This window comes from Glossina fuscipes, unplaced genomic scaffold (genome assembly GCF_014805625.2).
Source record: "Glossina fuscipes isolate IAEA_lab_2018 unplaced genomic scaffold, Yale_Gfus_2 62, whole genome shotgun sequence".
Taxonomy (NCBI): domain Eukaryota; kingdom Metazoa; phylum Arthropoda; class Insecta; order Diptera; family Glossinidae; genus Glossina; species Glossina fuscipes.
In genome coordinates this window covers 60421-83137 of record NW_023998434.1, presented here as the reverse complement: position 1 = coordinate 83137, position 22717 = coordinate 60421, and the positions used below count along the sequence as shown (strand labels likewise).

At 32.2% G+C, this 22717-nt stretch overlaps 1 protein-coding gene across 2 annotated transcripts in view; it reads left to right on the top strand.

Annotated features, from left to right (window-relative positions):
• Nucleotides 1-22717, top strand: part of LOC119638036 — an 84498-nt gene that overhangs the window by 49779 nt on the left and 12002 nt on the right. The window contains exons 1-2 of one of the 2 annotated variants that reach the window (XM_038034621.1): nucleotides 19841-19922; nucleotides 20057-20154. In XM_038034621.1, coding sequence (XP_037890549.1) covers nucleotides 19914-19922; nucleotides 20057-20154 — 107 coding nt within the window. In that variant the 5' untranslated portion in view covers nucleotides 19841-19913. Of the gene's footprint in view, nucleotides 1-19840; nucleotides 19923-20056; nucleotides 20155-22717 lie in introns of those variants that run through there. The other variant, XM_038034620.1, reaches the window with a different exon arrangement.

The following is a 22717-nucleotide window of genomic DNA, read 5'->3' as shown; positions in this document are numbered from 1 at the left end:
TTTTTTTTTTTTTTTTTTTTTTTTTTTTTTTTTTTTTTTTTATTCTTCTTTTTAATTTTTTGGAATTTAGAAGCAGATGTTTTGTGTTTGCATTGAATTAAAATAAAAATTGCTCCATACATAGTCTCAAAAAAAAAAAAAGTTTAAATATAAATTTAATTTACAGCACATATTAAGTCTGGGATCTTAAATTTTATATAAAATTGCTCACCTATAAATGGATTCAGTCTTTCGTCTTCTTCTTTTTCATAATATACATAAACTAAAAATGTATCCAAAAAGTTTGAAATTTTGTTTGAAAAAGATGTCATCGATAAAATCTTACAACGAACGGTAGTCGAAAAGAGAAAAGATATATATATATATATGCGAGCTTTGGCGATAATTATCAATAAAATGAGTAAGTAAAGCAAGCATAGGAGTTATTTAAGTTAGATTTATTGAGCATGTATTCATCCGGTTTTCGAGGGTAAGCGGAAAGTTAGCGACCTCATGAAACACGAAAATAATCAAATAAGTTAAAGGTAAGAGGAGCAAAGTCGCTTCCCATTGAATTGTTCTGCAGGTGATAGTAGAGGAAGTAAAAGCGATTGAATAAAGATTCGAAAAATTGAAATATGCTTCGAGGCAAAGCTATTTAAAATAAAATAAATGAAATGTATTACATAAACAAATTGCGGGATGGGATCCAATAACTTGTCATTGTTTTCTATCGAAAGAAATCTAAATTATTTCGATCCACCATTCATACTAATTTCGGCCGCGTTGTGCAAAAGGCATAGCGTCTTTGTACAGTAAGATGATCAATTTTTTTTTCCAGCTTCACTTTTTCCATTCACCACATTGTAGGATTATCGTACTTTAATTGTTTGGAGCATCGATGATTTTGCCTATATTTCTTCCTTTTATTTCACTCTTCTCTACTTCAAAATGCACAAAGCATTAAAAAGGGACTACAAAAAAGGACACCATGTACGATTACCACATTTACAGTGCAATGCGAAGGGAAGGAAATTGAAAAGAAAGCGACTTATACTAAAGTTTACCTATCACTTGAAGGTCTTGGAACCTCAGTAAGTAGCATTTTATGGAAACGATTTCATTCACTTGATTAGGTTGATATTTATGGTATTTTTTGTGCCTACAATAGATTTAGATTTGCTTGACATTATGCCCCTCTCAAGTCACCTATTGTCGAAAAAAGCCAAGAATTTCTACAAATTGCTATGGACTATCTATGTATGTGTACAGGATCTCAACAATCTATTAATTAAACATTTTATTATTATTAATTATTATTATAAATTTAGTCAGAGAACAAACTCTAAGACTAATGTCTTAAAGCACTAGCATCTAAGGCTATCGGCTTTTATTAAAAACTCTACCGCAGTTGAGATTTGAACCCACGACCATTGACTTGCTAGTCGAGAATCTTACCAACTCGGCCTACTCAACTGTGCATTTAAAATTTATTTAAAAAAGTCATAGTGTTTACAAAAACGGATTGCGATCACTAATTGATAGGTTCGCTTACAGCGGGAGGTAAATTTTGTCTAATTTCAATTAAGTTTTTGTATTTTTTTGTAATAGTGGTCTATGACATCTTATCTAAGGATATCCAACGCACACATTTTTCCGCTTCATGAATCAACCCATTTATTAAGAGAAGATCGTATCTTTCTCAGGTACAGAAACCACCCTAGTAATGAAACTATTGAATGAATGAACTTAAATGAATTTATGTTATTCCGTTTAAAATATGTAGGAATTTTGTTGCCGCTTTTATATCCTCCACCATTTGATAGTGAAGTTACATTAGGTTTATGCGGGAAAACATTCGAAAGCTCTTGATATAGACCCATATTTTGTTATATCAATCCACTCTGAATCATTTTCCGAATCGATTCAAACATGTCCGTCCATCTGTCCGTCTAATGCGTTTCCTTGTATTTTATGGTGAACCTAAAATTCACAAATTTTTAAGTTATTTTCATCATATTTGATACTCGATCGTATCTTGGTTCATGTACGAACCCTATCGAAAATGGTTGGAATCGAACGGGCTCTAGAGTGTCCCAGTAAGAATTGATGAAATTTAGCGTTTTGGCATTTGGAAAATATGCTTGGCATAGGATCGTTTTTTGAATTCCTTTCCCTAACAACACATTTACAAAAAATGGGCATTTATACAACAACAAGATATAGTTTTTAATATTTTGATATCATTTTCATAATGATAGCCATTCCAGATATTCATTTATTGCATTGATTTCGGACTCAAAGTGCTTATTCTTTGGATTCGTACTCTATATAAGAGTTCTAATGAAAAGTAAGCCTTTACGTGCAAGTGAAAAAGGTGTAGGATGCTGGATGGTCAACATTGGCCTACATCAATGGTTTAATTTGTTTTTATTTGAATTTTACTTGTATTTAATTGTGATCAAGCCAAGTTCCTACAATTATTTGCTCTACATTAAATTGCATTGCGGAAAACGTCCCAATCGCCTCGATCGAAACTTCCCAATCGATAACCATTCCAAAAGCTAAAATTCTAATCGATGGAAATTTTATTGGAATTTTTAAAGCTTAAGATCTTAGAATTGAAATTTGTGAACAAATACTTAGATAATCCCCCACCATTTTTTTTTTTTATTTTTGTCAAGAAATTGCAACATAAAGTTCGAAATATGATCAAAAGTATTTTAGTACTCGATTGCATCAAATATTGTATCACATTATGTTTCAAACGAATTATTGCTTGAATTTAGTTCCGATTAATAAATCAATATTCATATCATAGTAACCATAGTAAGTAAGAATTTTCGGTCGTGTTCAAAGCTTTTATACCCATCACCATTATCCTAAAAAGGGCAAAAAAAGTAAAAAAATTAAACTTGCATGCTCTGTAATATGGAGTGGGCGTGACTGTTTTTTTTCTATTTTCAAAATAAAAGCTTTTGTTGTCACATAAGAGTGGGGGTGTTGTCGGCGTGTCTTTGGAAAAGTTTAAGTCACTTCAAAGTTCTCCATTTTCGTTGATCAAAGAATATTTACCACAGATGCCAGATAGACAGACGGACATGTTCAGGTGCATTCCAAATTTGAAACTGGTCAAGAATTTATATACCTTATGGGATTTTTGAAGCTTGTGGCTGCGTCTTATAAAGGTAATAAGAAAAAATTAATTTCAGATACTCTATAATATTGGGTATGTACGGTCGATTTTTGTATCCGTACAACACCACTGCCCAGAGAATATGCATTCAAATTTTTGTACATTTATCTGCTATAGTTTATGGGTAATTGAGCAAAAAACCAATCTTTTATACCTTTTGAATAACAGAGGTGTTCTAAGACTACGTGGCGCTGTGGGCGTGTTCTTTGACCGATTTGGTCCATTTTCCATACTAATCTGCTTGCGAGAATTGTCAAGGTTTCTGCCAAATTTTAAGTCGATAGCCCCGAGAATGTTTTCAACGGACACGCTTAAACCGCTTTAGAATTTGATGCTGATCGGAAATATATACACTTTGTGGGGCCCCTGATGTTTTTTTCTGGGCATTATAAACGTTTTGACAAAATGAATATACTCCTCATCCCTCGCTGGTAGATATAAAAATATTAGAAAGCGAAAGATCATTTAAATCTTTTCACTTTTGCTCCGATCAACCTCATTTTCGTACAGTACTAAATTGCGAATGTAAAAGACTCGCCGAAGGGATAACATTTCACTGCGGATTTGAGGCTAAACATTACTCTCTAATATTCATCTAAGTAGAGTATGCCAAAGATACGTTTTAAAGGTTTTTAAGCTCTAACTTAACAGTCTCTTGGAAACGAAGAAGCACCAAAAGTTTTTCTCAAAATTATATTCATTTATAGAGGAGAAAATAAATGGATTTTTACAAAGAGAAAGCAAAGTTAGCTTCATAAGACCGCTTTAAAATTTAACACATTTTAGCTTCGAATATTGAAGGTCTGAATTATCCTTTCTATTAAAGGAAATTGTATTCAAAGACAAGCAACTTATCAGATATAAATGCTTTTAACCGTTTGTTGCATAATAAGAAAAAAAAAAAAAAAAACAAAGTAAAATATACAGAACTAAAGTATAGGAATAAAAAAATGCTCTTAACATTTTTTTTTTTTTTAAGATCTCAAAGAATTCGTAAAGAATGGAAAGAAAAGCATAACGAGGCCTTAATGCATAAAATGAAGTTGCAAGCATTTATCACTTCACGTTTACAAAACGTATGCGGTATTAGTACAGTTAAGTACAAAGACATATACCAGGAAATGGGAAAATTCTAAAATTGATGAGTTTTTGTTTTTGTTTTTCGTTTTTTTTAAACTTTGTTTTCTTCTTCTTCTTCTTCAATGCGAACTATTGAAAAATTGCATCGCATTGCATTTAGGTATTCAACGCAAGCATGAACTCATTCATCACATACCATACCATATGGTTTTCCGCAATCGTTTCTTTTTTTCTTTTTTTTTAAAGTGGTAAAGACCGCTAATTTTCTAAAAGTAAAACATGAGGGCGTTCACCTAAACCGATATTAAGGTATTGATTACCAAATTTAACGGAAAAAAAGAGAAAAAAATCAAAATATGTATAATCTTGTAGAACGTATGTATCTATGGCAGCATATTTTAATAAAGAACATATGTTAGCATATTGAGCCCATTTTATATACAAACATTTTGATTAATGAATATTTTAATTTGATTAAAAACACCCTAAACGCACTGGCAAAACATTATCTGTTGTTGTTCAAATTTTCGGTGGAGTATTAACTAAGCACCCTTTGCGGCAAACAATACATTGGCTGATATATTGCATTGCGATAAGTGTACAGTTTAGCACGTGATCACGCTCACAAAATACCGTAAATTCATAGCCAATGAGTTGTTTTCCTGTTCTTTATTTATTTTTTTTATTTATTTATTTTTTTTTTTTGTCTGTGTTTTACATAATTAGTCGCTATGCGTGTGTTCGATGTTTTTCTCGTTTTTATTTTTTTTTTTGTTTTTATTTGAGCTTGGCAGACGTTCACTAATGATCTTAAATAGAATTGATGGTCAGTGCCGTATGAGCTTATGTTGGGTTATATGAAAAATGCGCACAATGAATGGCACGACAAAGCGCAAATGTTTGTCAGCGACTATAACTGCATTTAGTGAAAATATAAAAATTTTTTATTTTTCATTTAATTGCTTACTTGATATATACGTTTTCGAATGGCGCCGATATATTAAGTTTATCGTTTCGTTCGTTGTAAATTTTGAAAATTGTGAGAGAAAAATATTAATAATCTAGAAGTAACCTGATCTGCGGTTTGGCGGGAAATTTTTGTCGTCGTATTTGAAAACCTTTGATGGACTCCTCAGCAGTTGAATGCAGGAGGCAGGGTTGTTTTGCTAAGTGATTAGATGTGACAGAACTTTCCCGATAGTGTAAGAGGATATCCCGATTTTTTTGATGAGCCTTTTTAAAAACTTTAAAATAGAAGTAGAGGGAAAGGAGAAAATCTCTTTGGCTTCACATTGCGTGAGAGATAAGCTATGAAACAGTGGTTCTTTTCTCCTTTCCTACGGCATATATATGAGAGGAAATTGGTGTTGGGTGTTAAAAAGATGGCCAGTGAACCCTGCTAGCTTCAACTTGTTGAAGAAAAAAATTGTAATCGGATGAGTCCGTTGGCATAGACTACCTACCTACTAGGCAATGTATGAATAGCGAATTTGTGCATTAAACATTTAGAATTCGGCTTGTAGGCGTGGCAATAATTTGTCTTACCAACTGGGTCTGATTACGAAAAATTATGTGGTTAAGGATATGGTCGTCTTTGCGGATGTACTTTAGAGCATGTCCATTGAAATGGAGTCTTGAATAATCGTCGTTCGACTACAGGTCCATGTAACCTTATTCGCGTTTCAAAGAATTTCCCTAAAATCCTAGTTCTTGTTTTGTCTTCTTCTTCTTCTATTGTTGTCATCACCTATATAATCGTATATACATACATACATATATATATATATATATATATATATTTGCAATATATACATATTTGCAATAGTATTTTTCCCTTTTGCCTTATTTTGTTCTATCGGTCCGAAAACATTACGATAAGTGAACTTTTCTTAACTGATCTACTATCTATAAAAATCATTTTTAAAGATCATTATTTTATCTTTGAATTGTGATCTATCGACTCAATAAGACTTTCGGAGAAACTAAAATAAACATGTATGTAAAATAAATGTCGCCTTTATACCTAATACACCTACGATTAGCATTTATAATCGATTGTAGCAGATATCCAAGATTCGCTTCGAAAGCGTGATTAGCTTTTTATTACCCGATATTTTTATACTTTTAGTTTCACTACGCTTGAGTAATTTACTGAAAATTAAATTATTACTCTAGCAACAAATACATGAACAACAAAAAAAAACACAAAACGATTCCCTGCTGTTCAATATGTATATGTGCGTATATAAAACCAATAACAACAGCAACACACACAGTGTATCTATCATAGAGTTGATCTAAGTACCAACTAGTTTTATGTGAAAAAAAAAAAAAAAAAAAATATATATATATATATATATATATGCATTTAAAACGTAACGCATCCCATCCCATCTAAAGACATCACTTCTCCGATCCCAACGTATGTTAAATGCTATATAATGCAAAGGAAATCCCTGAAGGGCTGCGTTCTGTCTCTATTTTTAGTAAACGACAATGTTTGTCAGTTTCTTAGCTACTTGTACTAACAACGCAGCAAAATTGCTGGAAAAACAAACACCGGGAATATAAAATAAAAAAAAAAAAAACATTTATATATATATATACATATATATACATATATATAAGAAAAAAAGTTTGTTTAATTATATAACGCGGTGTTAAGAAAAAAGTGCATCTGCAGTGTTAAGCATATTGACAGGGCGTACGTATATTCATAAATAAAGTTTCACATATGTTTACATATATATGGGCATGCTTTTTAATATCTAATAGGATGTGTGATGGAAAAAGGAAGCTGTAAATTGTCTGACAATATCTTGGCGTAATTTCCTTAGCCTTAGACTTTCGTTAGTTGTCATGCTCATAAACGGAAACGATATTGAAAAAAAAAAAAAGAAAAAGAAAAGCAAAAGCAACGACAGAAATGTTTAGAGATGTAACGAGTAATTTTTTTTTCTCCTAATATGTCTGGTATTGCGATTAAATTCTTAAAATCTTTAAAAGGAAATTTACATAGATAGACATGTTCATGCACATACGCACATAGCTTTGTGGATGCCACAATGTACATGAATAGATTAATAATAATAATATGAAATATGTACTCCATCAACATACAGTCACTAGTTTAGACTTTCGGAAAAAAGGAAAAAAACAAAAAACAAAAAAACAAAAACCAAGGGGCAACAGGAAAATGGTAATAGGGTACGCAAATGACATAAGTCAATTTATTCCGGACACATTTTCTACATTTCGTTGTAGAGTTTCATTTTTCTTCTATTTATTACATTTCAGAGCAAAAAGAAAAACAAAATTTAATTAGAGCATTTGAGGGAATTCTGGTCACCTTAGCAGGGGGGGGGGGGATTTAACTGAAAAGTACAGTTGATCACAACCTCACTCTAGAATATATTTGTATTGGCAGGTCTTATATTATATATGAGTGCCTCTTATGGACTTGGACTTATTTTTGATAGAATTTTATTGACTCCTTTCACGGTCACATTGTTGTCGCTTTGTTTCTGATGGGCTTGTTTTCAGTGGGGATAGCATTCTTTTTATGCGCTTATAAATCGCCGGTAACAGCATATTTACTGTAAATTATCTCATGTGGGCGTGGTTGTAAGTGGGTCAATCTCATTTTTAAGCTTCATCTTATCATTGAGTTCTACATTTTTTCAATCGATCATCCGGATTACATTGACTCATACAAATCACATTCACCTTCGAAGCTATTTTGCTTCCACCAACCCACACAAAGACGTCACAACGCCATATTTGATGCAAAAAGTTTGAAAAGCTATGAAGAGACGACATGTCACTTTCTCTTATGACTGTAATGACCTTTTACAAAGCCAAATAATGGCTACAAACTTTTACATACTCTCTTTATATAAATGGGTCAACTAAGGTTATTACAGCGAAAGATGACACGAGGACGTATATAATATAGTAGGATAAGAAATTTCCGCGAGATATCAAAAATATAAATCTGACGCTTGTTTCTTAGATGTTACAAACAAAAGCATAAATCTATCATGTTCATCGGTGGTGAAGAGAAAATTTCTATTGAAATTATTTAAGAAAATAATATATTACAAAATTTCGTTTAAATTTGTATTGATGTAAAAAAACATGTGAAAAAAAAAAAGAAACAGGAATTTACACAAATTCTAATTTCCGACAATATTATCAAATTACAAATGAAATTATTCGAGAAAAAGCTGATATTGTGCGAATACAAAACACAGCTGAAATGAAATTTGTACGTGCCGTCCATGCCGCCTGTTATTGACCATTAAATAATTAAATCAGACTAAATATTTTATCAGCTGGAAAACACAAGTCATCAACAAACCAACCAACAAACAACATGAAATTAAATATTGATTTAATGTAAACATTAAAAATCTTTCTTGGTAAAGTTACAAGTTCTGTCTCGAAACTATGTAAGAGAAAATGTGTGTGTGATAAAATATATTCTGCTCTTTATGAATATATGTTAGTTATAAAGGTGCAAAGAACAAGTCAGCGCTCATTATGTAAGCACTAAAACCACAAGATATATAACTTAGATAACAATGACATTGCTGGCAATTTTCCTTATGCAGCCGCAATCATAAACTAATATAATTATTATTACTATGTAGGCTTTTATTGATGCTATTCTCTATTGTTTTGCAAAATCTCTCTCTCTCTCTCTCTCTCTTTATTTGTATTAATAAAAATTCACATCCGTTTTTTTTCTCTTTTTTTTTTCATAATGTAAGCGTGCAGTAGTTTTTACGCACCTATGAGAATAGGATTACATCGACTAGTGTTACCGCACCGACTTGATCTGGCATTGTGAAGTAATATTAGGGGAAAATCAAACATTTTCTTGTCATAACTTTTGCAATTTTGAATCAATTTTGGTATTTCGGAGCAAATGTCACATAAATATTTTCTAATATTGATTTTTGGTATAAAAAAGGCTATAAAGTTGCGATAGCCGTCGACAAGAATATATCTGATTACTTATAACGTCTCTTTGATCTTGCTCAGAATAAGTCTTTTAATGACAAATTAAAGAGCACATAGAAACGATTTATCGCGTAATGATTAAGCCTAGCCAAGCATTTGAATATGTAAAAGTTCATCGAACTTAATCAAAGGAAAGATAATTGATATGAGCGAAATTCATCTAACCCCTGATTTCTTAAACTCTTTCTAAAATCACAAACATTAACTTCAACGTTTGCATTATTATTCAAATTTAATACTCTTTGCATTGTACAATAAATCGTTATCGTGTTGAAGAATCATCCTGTAATGCCCAAGACCTCAACTCAATTTGGATTGGCGATAGTAGCTCAGAGTTGTTCAGAGTAGCTCATAATATATTAAGTCTAGTTGATTCGTAAATGGGAGAGAGGCATACTGTTCATAACAAAATGTAGACTTTCAAGGTCGCTGAGACAAGATAGTGCCCCAATTCTCTTAAGAAGGGAAAGGTTAGAGGTGCTCGTTAAAAGCACCAATGGAATCAAGAGGATTATAGGAGATAGGCGTGGGACAGCGTAAAAGCTGCCACGGTTTCACGCATCTTGTGAGCTCCCCGAGACTATGTCTTTCTACTTGTTCTTGGTAAAATTTTAGGTTTTTTTTTTTTTGCTAATACCCGTTTCCTAGCTATCGTTATCAAGGAAACGCAATTTTAAGATTGCGAGAAAAACCGATCGTAAACTATTTGCTCATCATAACGAGAATCGAGACCGTTATAAACCGACTTCCATGATACCACCTTTCCTTTTTTTATTACCTGCCAGGTATGCTTGACTGCGCATTTGGACTTATCCAGTGATATGAAGCTCCCCAAAAAAAAAATCAAGAAATAATCTTTTTGAAGGGACATATATAGGACCAGATAAATACAATGCAATGCGAAATGACACAAACTGAGAAGAATCGAAATTTTAATGCATGTAGTGATAAGCAAAATTTTTCTTTCCTTTTTCTTTCTTTTTCTATTCCATAATCTTGAAGATTCTATCTATCACATCTGTTAGTTGGTTAGATTGGCTAAAGACTTTCTCAAGTCTGATGGCTTTGCGCAACCTTTGTTTTTGTGATTTTTAGAGCGACGCAAACGTCGAGAGACGATTCAATTCGATTGTAACTCGTTCAGCTCAATCACTTTTCACATCTCTGCAACTGCGATAAAAGTAAAGTTCTTTTGCACCAAAAGTATCTGGGCCTAGTTGTAATTCGTGTTGCTATTACATTATTGATATGTTAGAACATAAGCTCTTTTCTTCAAAGACCAAGCCAGGTTATGAGGAACGCATTTGGATTGAAACACTACAGGACTGTTCTTCCACACGTGGAGACAATCATTTTGTATTTATTCAAATTAAAGTCAAATTAATATATTTTATTGTGGTTTGATTGAGACGCAAAGGAAAAAAAAAATATCTCTTTTCCTCCCCTATCGCACCCTACTCAATAACTTTACAAATATGCCGAAAGATTTGTTCTTTTCAAAGTCTTGTGCGCGTCGAGAAGCATTGCATTTTTAATGTTCACATATTTCCTTAACTTCTTTTATTTCCTCAGCATTCTGAATGTCGTGCATAGTGATGTGTGATGAAAAAAAAAAATCATAAAATCAATTATGTCATATAAGTATAATACGATCATTTATAAAAGTAAATACACTGTTAGTACCGCTGTTAGGGTTCAATTTGTAAATGACAATAAATGCAAGAATTTAATTGAAATGCGTTGGTGGTAAAGGCGATTATTCCATTAAAGTTCAATTGAAGCAAATTAATGAGAGCATATCATCTCTCTTACGTCAAATTTTTTATGAGAAATAACTTTTTATGAAAAATTCATAGAAATCAATTGAATTTTTGTATAAGTTTACGAAAATAGTGGCAAAATCAAAAAATGAAAAATTTTCTAATCTCGCTTATCCACTATGATTCATTCCAAATCCTTCAGTGTTTGAATCCTTAAGCCACAAAGAATGGATTGGATTGTAGGTCATGTAGTAGAAGAACTTTCTATTACGGGCAAAGATAGCATTTGTTGATTTTCTTAAGGCCCTTCGAAATGAGGAAATGTTTAACTGGCAAAAGTTTAGACGAAAGCCATAATTGGATAATCAACTCAAATGATTGATCATTAACTTCCATGTTTTAGTTCGAGGGCTTGCTAAACATTTAAGCCTTGAAATGGCTAAAAAGTGCCAGACCAGTAAATTATACGAACTTGCGAATGTTAAATTGTTGGCCATTGTTGACTGCTGGCATTTCTGATCACTTACGTGAAATAAAACTTAGATCAACTGTATATGGCCTTCATCCAAATTGACGAATTTTTATATATTACATTATAAGTCCAAGATACAATTATAAAATGTCCATATTGCGATCGATATCCTGTGATAAAATAGATAAAAAAATATATCGATCATCAGTATATTATAACAAAATGAAATGTCCAAACACTTATTGCTGCAGTTTATGAGTAACGTTGTTTTGTTTTTAAAAACAGATGTCCTCTCATCTTACCCTGTTGGATGAAAGTGTTCTTGGTAAGAGCTTGTAGTAACTTCCAGTGCTTTTGCTCAACTTGAAGTCCAAACCTATTTTTCTAAGCACAAGCAGAAGAACAGAGAGACAGACGGACGGATAAACAGACTTGGTTGAATTCAAAATATAAACTGCTTAGTAACATATATATACCTCACAGAGTATCCAAAGTTTCTTTCAAGCGCATTGCCAATGTTTTGATAAAACGAACGTACATACTTCGGACGGACATTCAGATTTAGTTCAATTCTAAATATAAACTGCTTAGCAACATATATATACCTCACAGAGTATCCAAAGTTTCTTTCAAGCGCATTGCCAACGTTTTGATAAAACGAACCTACCTACCTCCATCCTTCGATAATGGGTATGAAAGATAGAAAAAGCTCAAGGGTCCTTATGTTGGGTCATTTCATTTAGTGCTTGACAGTAGAATCGTCATCATTAAGATGGAAAGAATAGTTTTTCATTGTATTGAAATGAAATCCTCTGTAAAATGTTGTTGCAAGGTTTTCAAATAATTATAACGTAGATGAGTTGAAACAAACAAAATTCTGCCCGCTTTTTATTTTATTTTATTTTTTTTATTAAAAGTTTTCATTCATAATTCTGTCAAATGGCCAAAGATATTATTATTGTATAAAGGTTGCTCTATGTGTGCGTTCGGTATACGAGGAGGGTAATTTTTAGTATAATAAGCAATTGTTATAGCGAAGGTAACAAAACTTTTCTATTAAAATTTCATCTCAAAAATTTGAAAAAACAAAAACAACAACTTTTTTTTTTGAAAACAATAGAAAAGTATACGATAAAATAATTCAATTATGCTGGTCTCTGGTCTGATCTCTGTAACGTTTTCTATAAATATATGATATGAAGAAAAAAAAAATATATAAAAAAAAACGAAAAAAAAAGAAAACACGCCATACCACTAAACTGAACAATGCTATATAAAACAAAGGTTAACGTAACTGCATTCATTTCGATGATAAACAGTTTTGCATTCACACGCAATGGCTATTTATTACACCATTTTATTATTGTATTGCATTACAGCATTATCGAGGAGGGTTGAGGGAAGCTGTACTCTATAATTGAGACGCGGCTTATACAATTTTTATCGTGATCACGTATTGCGTATCTATTGTTCGCGTCTGCGACAAGCGGTAAAGCATGTTCTCTTCTCTTCTCTTTTTTTGTTTGTAAAATATTTTTGTTTATTTTCTTTAAAAATTTTACTTTTTTTTTTTTTTTTTTGTTTTTTTTTTTTTTCATATTACGTTGGAGAGAAAGAATCTTATTTAAAATTTTAAACCAGTTGTGTGCTTAATAATAAAAATAGAAATTAAATGAAGAGTAAGTAACTGGCTGATGACCTTTAATGGTCTAAAGAAATTTCTGGCATAAGGAAAGTAAAAAAGGCTATATAAACAAATACGGACACAACAAACGCAATTAGTTATGCGCGCAGGCTTAGGTACAAAATCAACCGCACAATTCTTCAGTCTATACTTGGTTAACAGCTTTTTACCAGACTATAAGGCACTAGTATATATGCTAGTTGGAGTAAACAAAAAAAAGAAAAAAAAAAAAAAAGAAGAAGAAGAAGAAGAAGAATAAGAGTGTAAAAGTAATATGCACGTCTTCACTTTTAACTTTTAAACATGATTTTACCCACACCTGAACGCACTAGTCATTATATTAAAGTAACTACATAAACAGCCAGGCAGGCAGGCAGGCCGGTAGGCGAGCAGGCGGGCAGTGTGTTAGTATGGCGTGTAGCATGCAATAACTTTACGCTGCATAAACTTGAAAAGACGATCTTAGATCTTGTAAAACTTCTTTATTTACAAAAAAAAAAAAAAAAAAAAAAAAAGAAAAGAAAAAAAGATTCCTAGACACATATATACACTCACGCAGAAACCAGAAAATCTATGTTACTAGAACTCTGCGTTGATTTCAAAAACGCTATTTTCCTACTATCATTTAACGGTTCACGATGTTCAAGTAATTAAACAGAAACACGAACTTGAAAATTTTCTCAGCAAAAAAAAATAAAAAAAATTCAAAAAAAAAAAAAGGTTGACGAAGAAAAAGAAAGAAGAAAATGATTTATTTATGGTTTTTGTGCATACCGGCATAGAGTAAAGTATGCACTATTTGTCACTTCATTAATCCGCTTGGCTTAAGTTCGGGAAAACATTTAAGGGAAATATTTGTACACTTTACAAATATATAAGAGCTTACACTTTCCCACTCACCTAGTCATCGTTTCATTATTCCGACCCTTTAAATCTCGAGAGTTACAAATGAGCTCTAAAACGCTGGAAAGCAATTGCTCCACGTTTATCTGAATTATCTATTTGAACAAGAACCATATATACAAAGACTTTTTAATATTTGCAACGAACTCTTACAGGAGTTTGATAAATACTTTCGCGGCTCGACTGGAACGAATGATACGGTTACAGCCGTAATATGGCATTGTAAGCAGTCATCATTAACCATAAGAGAAAACGATGTATTTTTTGGAAAAAATTGTACCAGCAATGCTTGCAGTGAAAATTTGCAATATTTGCTTCTTCTTCTTTTTTTTTCATAAACCAAAGCTGTTAGATCACTAAAGCAAGTTACTAACAATCACATTTCGAAATTTTAGTTCATTTTTAATTTTTTTTTAGCCATATTAGGAACAATTAGCTGAATAGAGCGATTGAGTCAAGCTATCTCTTGTTTAATCTTTTTAATCGTAAGTTTAGTGGAAAAGTCGAAATTCAGTGTAATGTAAATTCACATAGATAAATCGATAGTCGATTTTTTTATATCAAGAGGAAGAAAAAAATTTCTTTCTTAAAAAGCTGAACTCTCCTTGAAAACAAAAGTGACATTGATGTAATCGATGTGACAGTAAATGCTTCGTCCGTCTGTCCGTTTATTCTCAAAGTAAAAAAGAAAAGTTTGAATTTTGTTGTGTATATATGTATGCAGGTATGTACACATATCCACACACGCAGCATTTCCGTTAGCTATTATTCATATAAATATCTTATAAATAAGGAATCTGAACCGACCTGTAGTAAAGTAAGTGATTTGCATTTATTTGGAGGACGTAAAAAGTATTGGCCTTCAGTGAGTCAGAATGCGGTTCTTGATGTTAATTATTTTATTTCCCTACTTTCCCCCTCTCCCCCCCCCCCCGCCTCTCTCTCTCTCAGTCCATCTATCTATCTATCTATCTAACTATCTCTCTCTTGCCTTAAACTAAGCTTAGCTTAATATTTTTCAGACTGTTTGATGTAAGTGTAAAGGACAACCATGACTCGCTGCAACTCGAATTTCCCGTATGTTAAGCAATAAATCATAAAAATCTCATTATTTTATTAGTTTTACATAAACTAATGCGTTCTGTGTTAATGTTTAAACGAATTAATGTAATCTGTATGCGTACGGAAACTTACGGTTATCGTTTTACGCGACCTCTCAAGGGTATCAATTGTTTACGGAGGCACTTAAAGCGGTCAGTAGTGTGGTCAATAGTTCCCATCGTGTACATATCAGGCTGTTAGCTTATGGAGGGTAAAGAAATTTAAAAGATTAATTCCTTACATGCTTTAATTTTAGCATTTAAGTAATTTCCTTTCAACCCAATACGTGACCATAACTAAGAAAAATCAAAAAACATGCGCTTATATAAGCAAAATATAAATACGTTTGTATATGTGTACGTATAAATCAATATTGCAATGTTTACGATGGGATTTGTTATAATTTTAGTTTTTATTTTTTTTATTTTTTTTTTTTAACCTTTTTGAGACCGGACAGAGCAGCTGTTCTTTTAAAGTTTATTTCCCTTCTTTCTCAAAGGAAAGGGATTTATACTCAAATATTCATTTTAACTTACGTATATAACATGTTATACATGAGATTTGTTTCCATTGCTCAATAAACTTGTTCTGGCTGTTGAGCTCCTCTTAATAAACTTAAGTGCAAAGTTTCGCTTTGTACTTGCTCTTTTAGTTTGGCTTCTTGTCTCAATATTTAGTTTGATCGTTTTGGTCTGATTTTGTTTTCTTAAAAAAAAAAAAAAAAAGGCAAAGGAAAAGAAAAAGAAAAAGAAAAAAAACGCCTATGTTTATATATATACAAATATATGCTTGTGCTCCTTATATACTTTCCAAATGCTTACTTTTCGTTTAACGTAGGTACGCATGCGTGTGTAGGCATATTTTAGCTGGCAGGTGTTTCTTTCGGGACAAAGTGATTTAACCGAGAATCATAAAAAACAAAAGGCCCCTTATTTCTTCTTCTTATTATCATTTGCAAATAACACAAAACATAATTTTATAAAATTTAGTAAAAAGTAAAAAAATAAAAGAAGAAAACTTTCGTATCGTTCACTTCATGGTAAAGGAATGAATTTTAAAATCTGTTTTCTTAAAACTTTTAATTTATTCCATTTTTAAATCGGTAGGCAATCATATAATTGAATTTAATAATTTTATAGATTTTTCGTGCGAATGCTTTAAGATCGAGTCCTAGCGTTTCCTGCATAGAAAGAGATCAAATATTACAAATATTTTGAGTTTCATAACAGAAAAGTTGCAATAAACTTTCACATAAGCAGATATTCTTATAAAAAAAGAAAGTCTTTAAGAGCCCAATGTAAAGATTCTTCCGATGTTTCCAAATTTTTTTTGCTTTACTATCAGTCAGCAGCTTCACATTGCTTGAAGGTACGCACGCGTTTTATCGTTTTGGCCCCATACTAGAAAACGAGGTTATTCGGGGGCGCACAAAACATTTTTCCTAGTTAGCTCAGCTTGTCGTGAGTCATTTTATAATATATTCAACGGACTAAGTTCTTAGACATATATATATATATATATATATATATATAGCAATAAAGATTTATTATTTATTTATTATTTATACAGATTTGTGAATACAAGATCTTAGGATTTTTATCAAGAACTATTCTTCATTTAGGACATTTTATATTTTTCCAAAAGTTATTTTAAAAATTTTATGCCTGTCATCAATGATTATCAATTTTCTAGTAGGATGTAACTCAAGCCCTTCCATAAAAATGGATAAGCTCTCGATATTTGAAAAAATGGACAAAGAAAAACGCGGACTAGCAGCCGCACAAAATTAATTCCTAATCCTACTCATCTTGGGGTGAACGTTGCTTACCTATCGTCTCAAGCTTGTTTTTATAAAAATTTTCAAAGCAGTCAGTCATTACTTAAAAAATGAGACAAGGTGCTGACAGCGCACAAAATGGATCGAATTGAGTCTTTTGTTCCATGTCGAGTGACGCTTGCGTAAAACGTGCAAAGCACTTGTTATTTAATGTATGAATAAGTAAATGGACAGAAGAACCGGATGAAAGCGATTAAGAATCTCCGCCTGAGTAGTCAAAGAGTCTTGAGTAACAACTCGATGGGGTCGTGGGTGCAAAGCTCAAATGCGAGATAGCTAGATTTTTAATAAAGCCGATACCCTTAGATGCTAGTGCTTCAAAATTTTAGTCTTAGTATTCAAGCTCTGGGTAAATTAATAATAATCATAAAAAAATTATATATCGAATGTGCATACGTCCGAGGATAATGAACAAGTTGAAAAAGTGGATGCACTTCCCTTTTCCATTAATGATTGATGAACAACTTCTATACGACTATTGTGCTTAATAAAAGTTTTCAATTGTTTTTGTTCTCACGTTATACCTTCAATTACGTCTTATTTTCGCACCAATTAGTCACAGATAAAAATAGAAAAACTAATATTTAGATCATAAAACAAATCAACCGTAAAAAGAAAACCTTAAGAGAAGGGCAAAAAAAACAAAAAGAAATTTTCAATATTGTCTATAATGCAATGACCTCAACATACTGTTTTATTGTATAATACTAACGATGTATAACTTTGGGAAAAGAAAAACTGACCGTAATACAAAGAAGACAATAAATAATTTTACCTCTATGAGTTAATGAGCAGAACAACCAAAACAATAAAAGCCAAAGAAAATACAAAATAAAATCGAATTAAATTGAAAGAGGGAGAGAGAGAGAGAGAGAGAGAGAGAGAGAGAGAGAGAGAAAAAACAGAAAAATTAATTGAAAGTTACCTTAAACTCTATCATTTTATTAAAGAATTTAGATTAAGGAGCAAAATACAATTTAAATTTTCATCTTCCCCTTCAACGTTGTTTACAATATAGTTTCATTTGTCTACTATGCAAGGCGATGCATCGGTATTCGTTTAATTGTTTTGCGTTCAGTCGTGCGCTAACAATGCCATCCGATCGCCTAACCGCAATAATTCAATTCTCAGTTTAAATGATGTTCACATGAACAATACTTTGATTCAAAATTTACGATAACCGATATTATGTTAACAGTTACTCAACGTTATCCTGTTAACTTAAAAATGCTTTTACGTTTTGCACAAAAAATTCGAAACATTTATGCGGGTCTTTAAATATACGCAGAGTATACGGGAATCGGTCATTGAAACGAGGATATCTTATATTTTATAATAATAGGTCGTCTACTTGTAAATTGCTCAAGTGCTTGTTAATAAATCGATACATTTGCTCAAGTTTTTGCAAGCGGTAAAATCGCTACGCAACGACATACATACACATTAATGTGTATTCAAATTTAGCTCTTGAGAGGTCTCCTTGCCAGTATAAGTGCACACACGCATTTCTGCAAAAGACAAAACACATGAATGCTGCACACACACACACACTATATAATAGAAATAAGGGTTCTTTTACATTAATGATCGAATGCCTTACAAGAATGAAAGGCATCTTCTTTCAAAATAGACAACGAAGCGTTTAGAAGATCGCCTCTGTTGGTTAAGTGCAAAAACTCTTGTTATTTCATAAGTAAATTATACTTAAAGTAAATTAGGAATCTATTCAAAAGAGCTGAAGATGATGGGCGGTCGTACATTAAGTATACAGATTTAATAGATTATAACACCAACAGACAGAAAACAAAACAAACAAAATAGTAAAGTCGTGTTAGGTTTAAATCCTTTAAACCACTTGTTATTTTGCAATTATTCATTAACTTTCGTGATATTACGTAAAACAACTTGTCTTGGTAAATAAAAGTGGGAACTGATTTTGCCAAAATTTAATTTTTCTGTTACAGATGTTATTAGTCCTCATCCATGTTCGGCATATTTATATTTGCTGGCATAGAAAGGAGAAACTTCGTGAAAGAACCTTGATATATAGTAAAATCCTAAATATATGGATATATTCGATCCAAGCTTTTGCTACGGTTCATCTGTATTTCAAATTCCTGCTATGACGCAATTTTCATCAAAAATTGTTAAAAAACAAAATTTTATGATTCCATTTTATGCCTCCAATTCTATGCAAGATGGCGATGCTCTTTTGTGTAGGGAGATCATAAGGATATAGTGTGAAAAATGGGGAAACACTAGTCCATCCGGTTTATGCGTCATATTGATACTGTTCCGACTATCGCCTATTTGCATCGATACTATCATGCTTCTTAAAAAGCGCTTTGATTCATAGGAAGATGCGGAAACAAGCACACGACTTGTGGCATTCAAAAGTTTTACATACACATGGGCCGAACCTAAGGCTAGTGCTTGGCAATATTTTTCTCATTTTTATACAATAAACGTGTAGTTTCTGTAGAAAAATTCCGGTTTCCTGGTAACGTACATTTCTATGTCTATATAGCTTAGTTAGTAGGAAGAAGTACATAGGGCTGATCATCAAGAACTTCTCTTTCTAAAATCTTCTTTGATGAAGCCAGAGGTTTTCTATATCCTTATTGGTATTGGAAGTCTCCCGTGTCCGAAAACAGTGCATAATCGCTAATTATTCGAGCAAGTGTTTGTGAACAAGCGGATGTAGTTTCATATATTATTACTACTGTATCAATAACGCCATTATGTCGTTATGATTAGCGGGCGAATACAAGAATTAATCTACAGATTACTATCTCTTTACAAACCTTCTAAAGACATGCACATATTACATACAATTAATGCAAACGTTTTAAGCAAAACATTGTGCTCCTAATCAAATGCTTACTGTACGTGTGAGTTGCTGTGTATTTTATTACGATTTATTTTTTTTTTTTACTATTATTTTTTCTTTCCAATTAAGGCTCAAAAAATTTTTTAGTTTTCATTCATTGATTTTTTCTTTTTTTTTTCGAATTTGCAGCTCTATAGCACTCACTGCGAAAGAAATTGCATTCGTTCGTCTATAAAAGACGGCTTGGAACGAAAGAAGCTGCCACTCAGGTTAACTAGATTCTTTACGTAAGTACAAGTCTCTTTCAATGCAATTTAATAATAATAAATTTAACCTGGGTTTTAACAAAAACAATTTAATAGAAATTACATACATATAAAAAAAATAAAATCATGTTTAATTTATCTTTGCTGCTTTGAGAATTCGGTAGATCCCGTAACCAATAAAAAGAACATTCCCTTCCCAGGCTTTCCCATGACCAAGATAATTACCTTGATTACTTCACCAAAAAGTACGTAACGCGTTTTATTCGTTTAGCATCACGCAACAAGGCCAAGACAATCTTAAGCCATTTAGCAACAAATGCTTCTGTCACTTTGGACTAGCGTAAACTTGCTTGGAATGTACTAATTATTTACAGATTTTTGATAACTGCCAACCTTCCAACTTCCAACCACCTTTGAAAATCAAAGTACAGTCCCTACAGTCCCTCTAGTTACAAGGTATCCTCTGAGCCGCGCCAATCTACGAAACTACTAACAACAAATTAAAGATACTGAGCTTATCGTTAAAGGAAAAACGGCGAAAGGCAGGATTCAATAGTTTTCCAAGACGACGGATCTCAAAACTCATCCAGGGCATGAAATTAGGGAAATACGTTACTACTAGTACTGATAAAAGAGAATTAGTTTCGTGTAATAAAAAAAAAAAATTGTGGATGTGTTTTTTATTAGTATTATTAAAATTTTTTTCAGTTTCAATTCGAAGGTATTATTAACAAACATTTTTATATAATAAATAAATAACATTATGAAACCGTTCTTCTTCCGACAAAAGATGCTGTATTGATTATTGCGCATTGCTTAAGGAACAAAGTTCCTATGAAATTTTTTAGTCGTAGGTTTAAAGAAATTCATTTTGTCACGGAAAATTTATAATCGAGTCATCATTTCAATATACCTTAAAGCATACAAAGAAAATAAGTAGTGAGTGGAAGTCAAAGATATTCTTATTACTTACGGAAATTAATATTGAAAGATTCTTAATCACAAATTATGTTAGCATTATAACGGCATGTCGCAAAGAACGAATTCAGACTTGACTTGAAGTGCCAAAAATCTTGGTAACATCATCATTGAAACTGGCCACTGCAAAGGGTGCATGTTCATTTTAATAATCAACTTTTGCGAATAAATTTTCGAGTCAAAAAAGCTTTGCTTTTCAACTGCAACAGCGCTGCCTCTAATTTCATTTCTCAATTGATATAAGCAGTGCTAGTTTTTAACATTTTCAAGGTCAATTTTTTTTGTTAAAATGTGACCGCAGAGATTACGGAAACGAAAGCAAAGGCTTTTGTTCACTTTGTATTCATTTTTAAAAGGACGAATATAAGGATTGCTATACCTATGAGACTCATTACCCTGCACAATAGGAATAATAATAATAATAATAATAATAATATGTTAACAACTGAACATTTTCATTGTGGAAAAAGAAAACATACCCGGTATAGTCGAACTCCTTAGGACGGGACCGGTAATCATCGTCCACGACTCGGAGTTCATGATATCTTCCAGCAAGTCGTTGCTGACGTATTTCATGAGCTGAAAGTGGCAATGGTGGTGGTGGGCGATAAGGGTGTTTATAAAACTGCAATTCGAAAGAATATTTAAATAGGCTTTTAATTTAAATTCCCGCAATAAACCGCCGTTAACATAATGCATAATAACTGTTTTAGTGATGAAGGTTCATTATCATATCATGGACAAAGTTTATATCCAACTTCCCAACTGTTATGTTTTAGTTTTATTTTATCTTTGCGTCTTTATGATTTTGAGAATGTAACTTGTATTTGCTTAAAGGCGTCCCTTTAATATTCCTACATTTTCATAATGATAAGCATGATAATGTGAAGATCATCCTATTTTCGAATTTGAGTAGTGACCGACAATAAGCTAATGCGATGCGACTTCTATTTCTTACAAGCTAAGTAACGTCTCTTGACACGTGCTTTTCAGAAGACAAAACCAACTTTCTTCCCTGCGAAGTACTTAAGTATGTCCAGTAAATAAACCAAGTCCAAGTTATCGTACTTACATCAGCTTCAACCGATCTACGTCTGTGCTGGTATTCTGGGGCACCGGGGCCACCGGTCCCAGGGTCAGAATAAGCTCTTGGCCTCTGTTTGAATAAAGAATTTATTAAAATTTTCGTTTTTATATTGCGTTTCACGCAAATAACGTACACTATCCATTTCTCCTTCTGTCCGTAAACTCGTTAAAATTTGATTGCTTTTCCTTTCACTTGATTATAATTCAATTACTCGGAATTGTTTAACATAACTTGAACTAAGAATTTTGAACGTTTCTCGGGAAAAGTTTGCAATTATATCAGTTTATAATTTTTAAGAAGTTTTTTCTAAATTGTCTCCATATTTGTTCTAAAAAAAATCAAAACGAATTGTGAACATACACTATTTCAAATATGCGCATACGTCAACAGTCGTATATTATCGCCTACTTGGCATATTGATTGTTCTACACATGTTGCCGGACTCCGAAATATACCAATAAGTTTTTCCAGTAGTTGGTGAAAGCAATTATTAGGGCCATCGTATAGTTCCGACTGTGC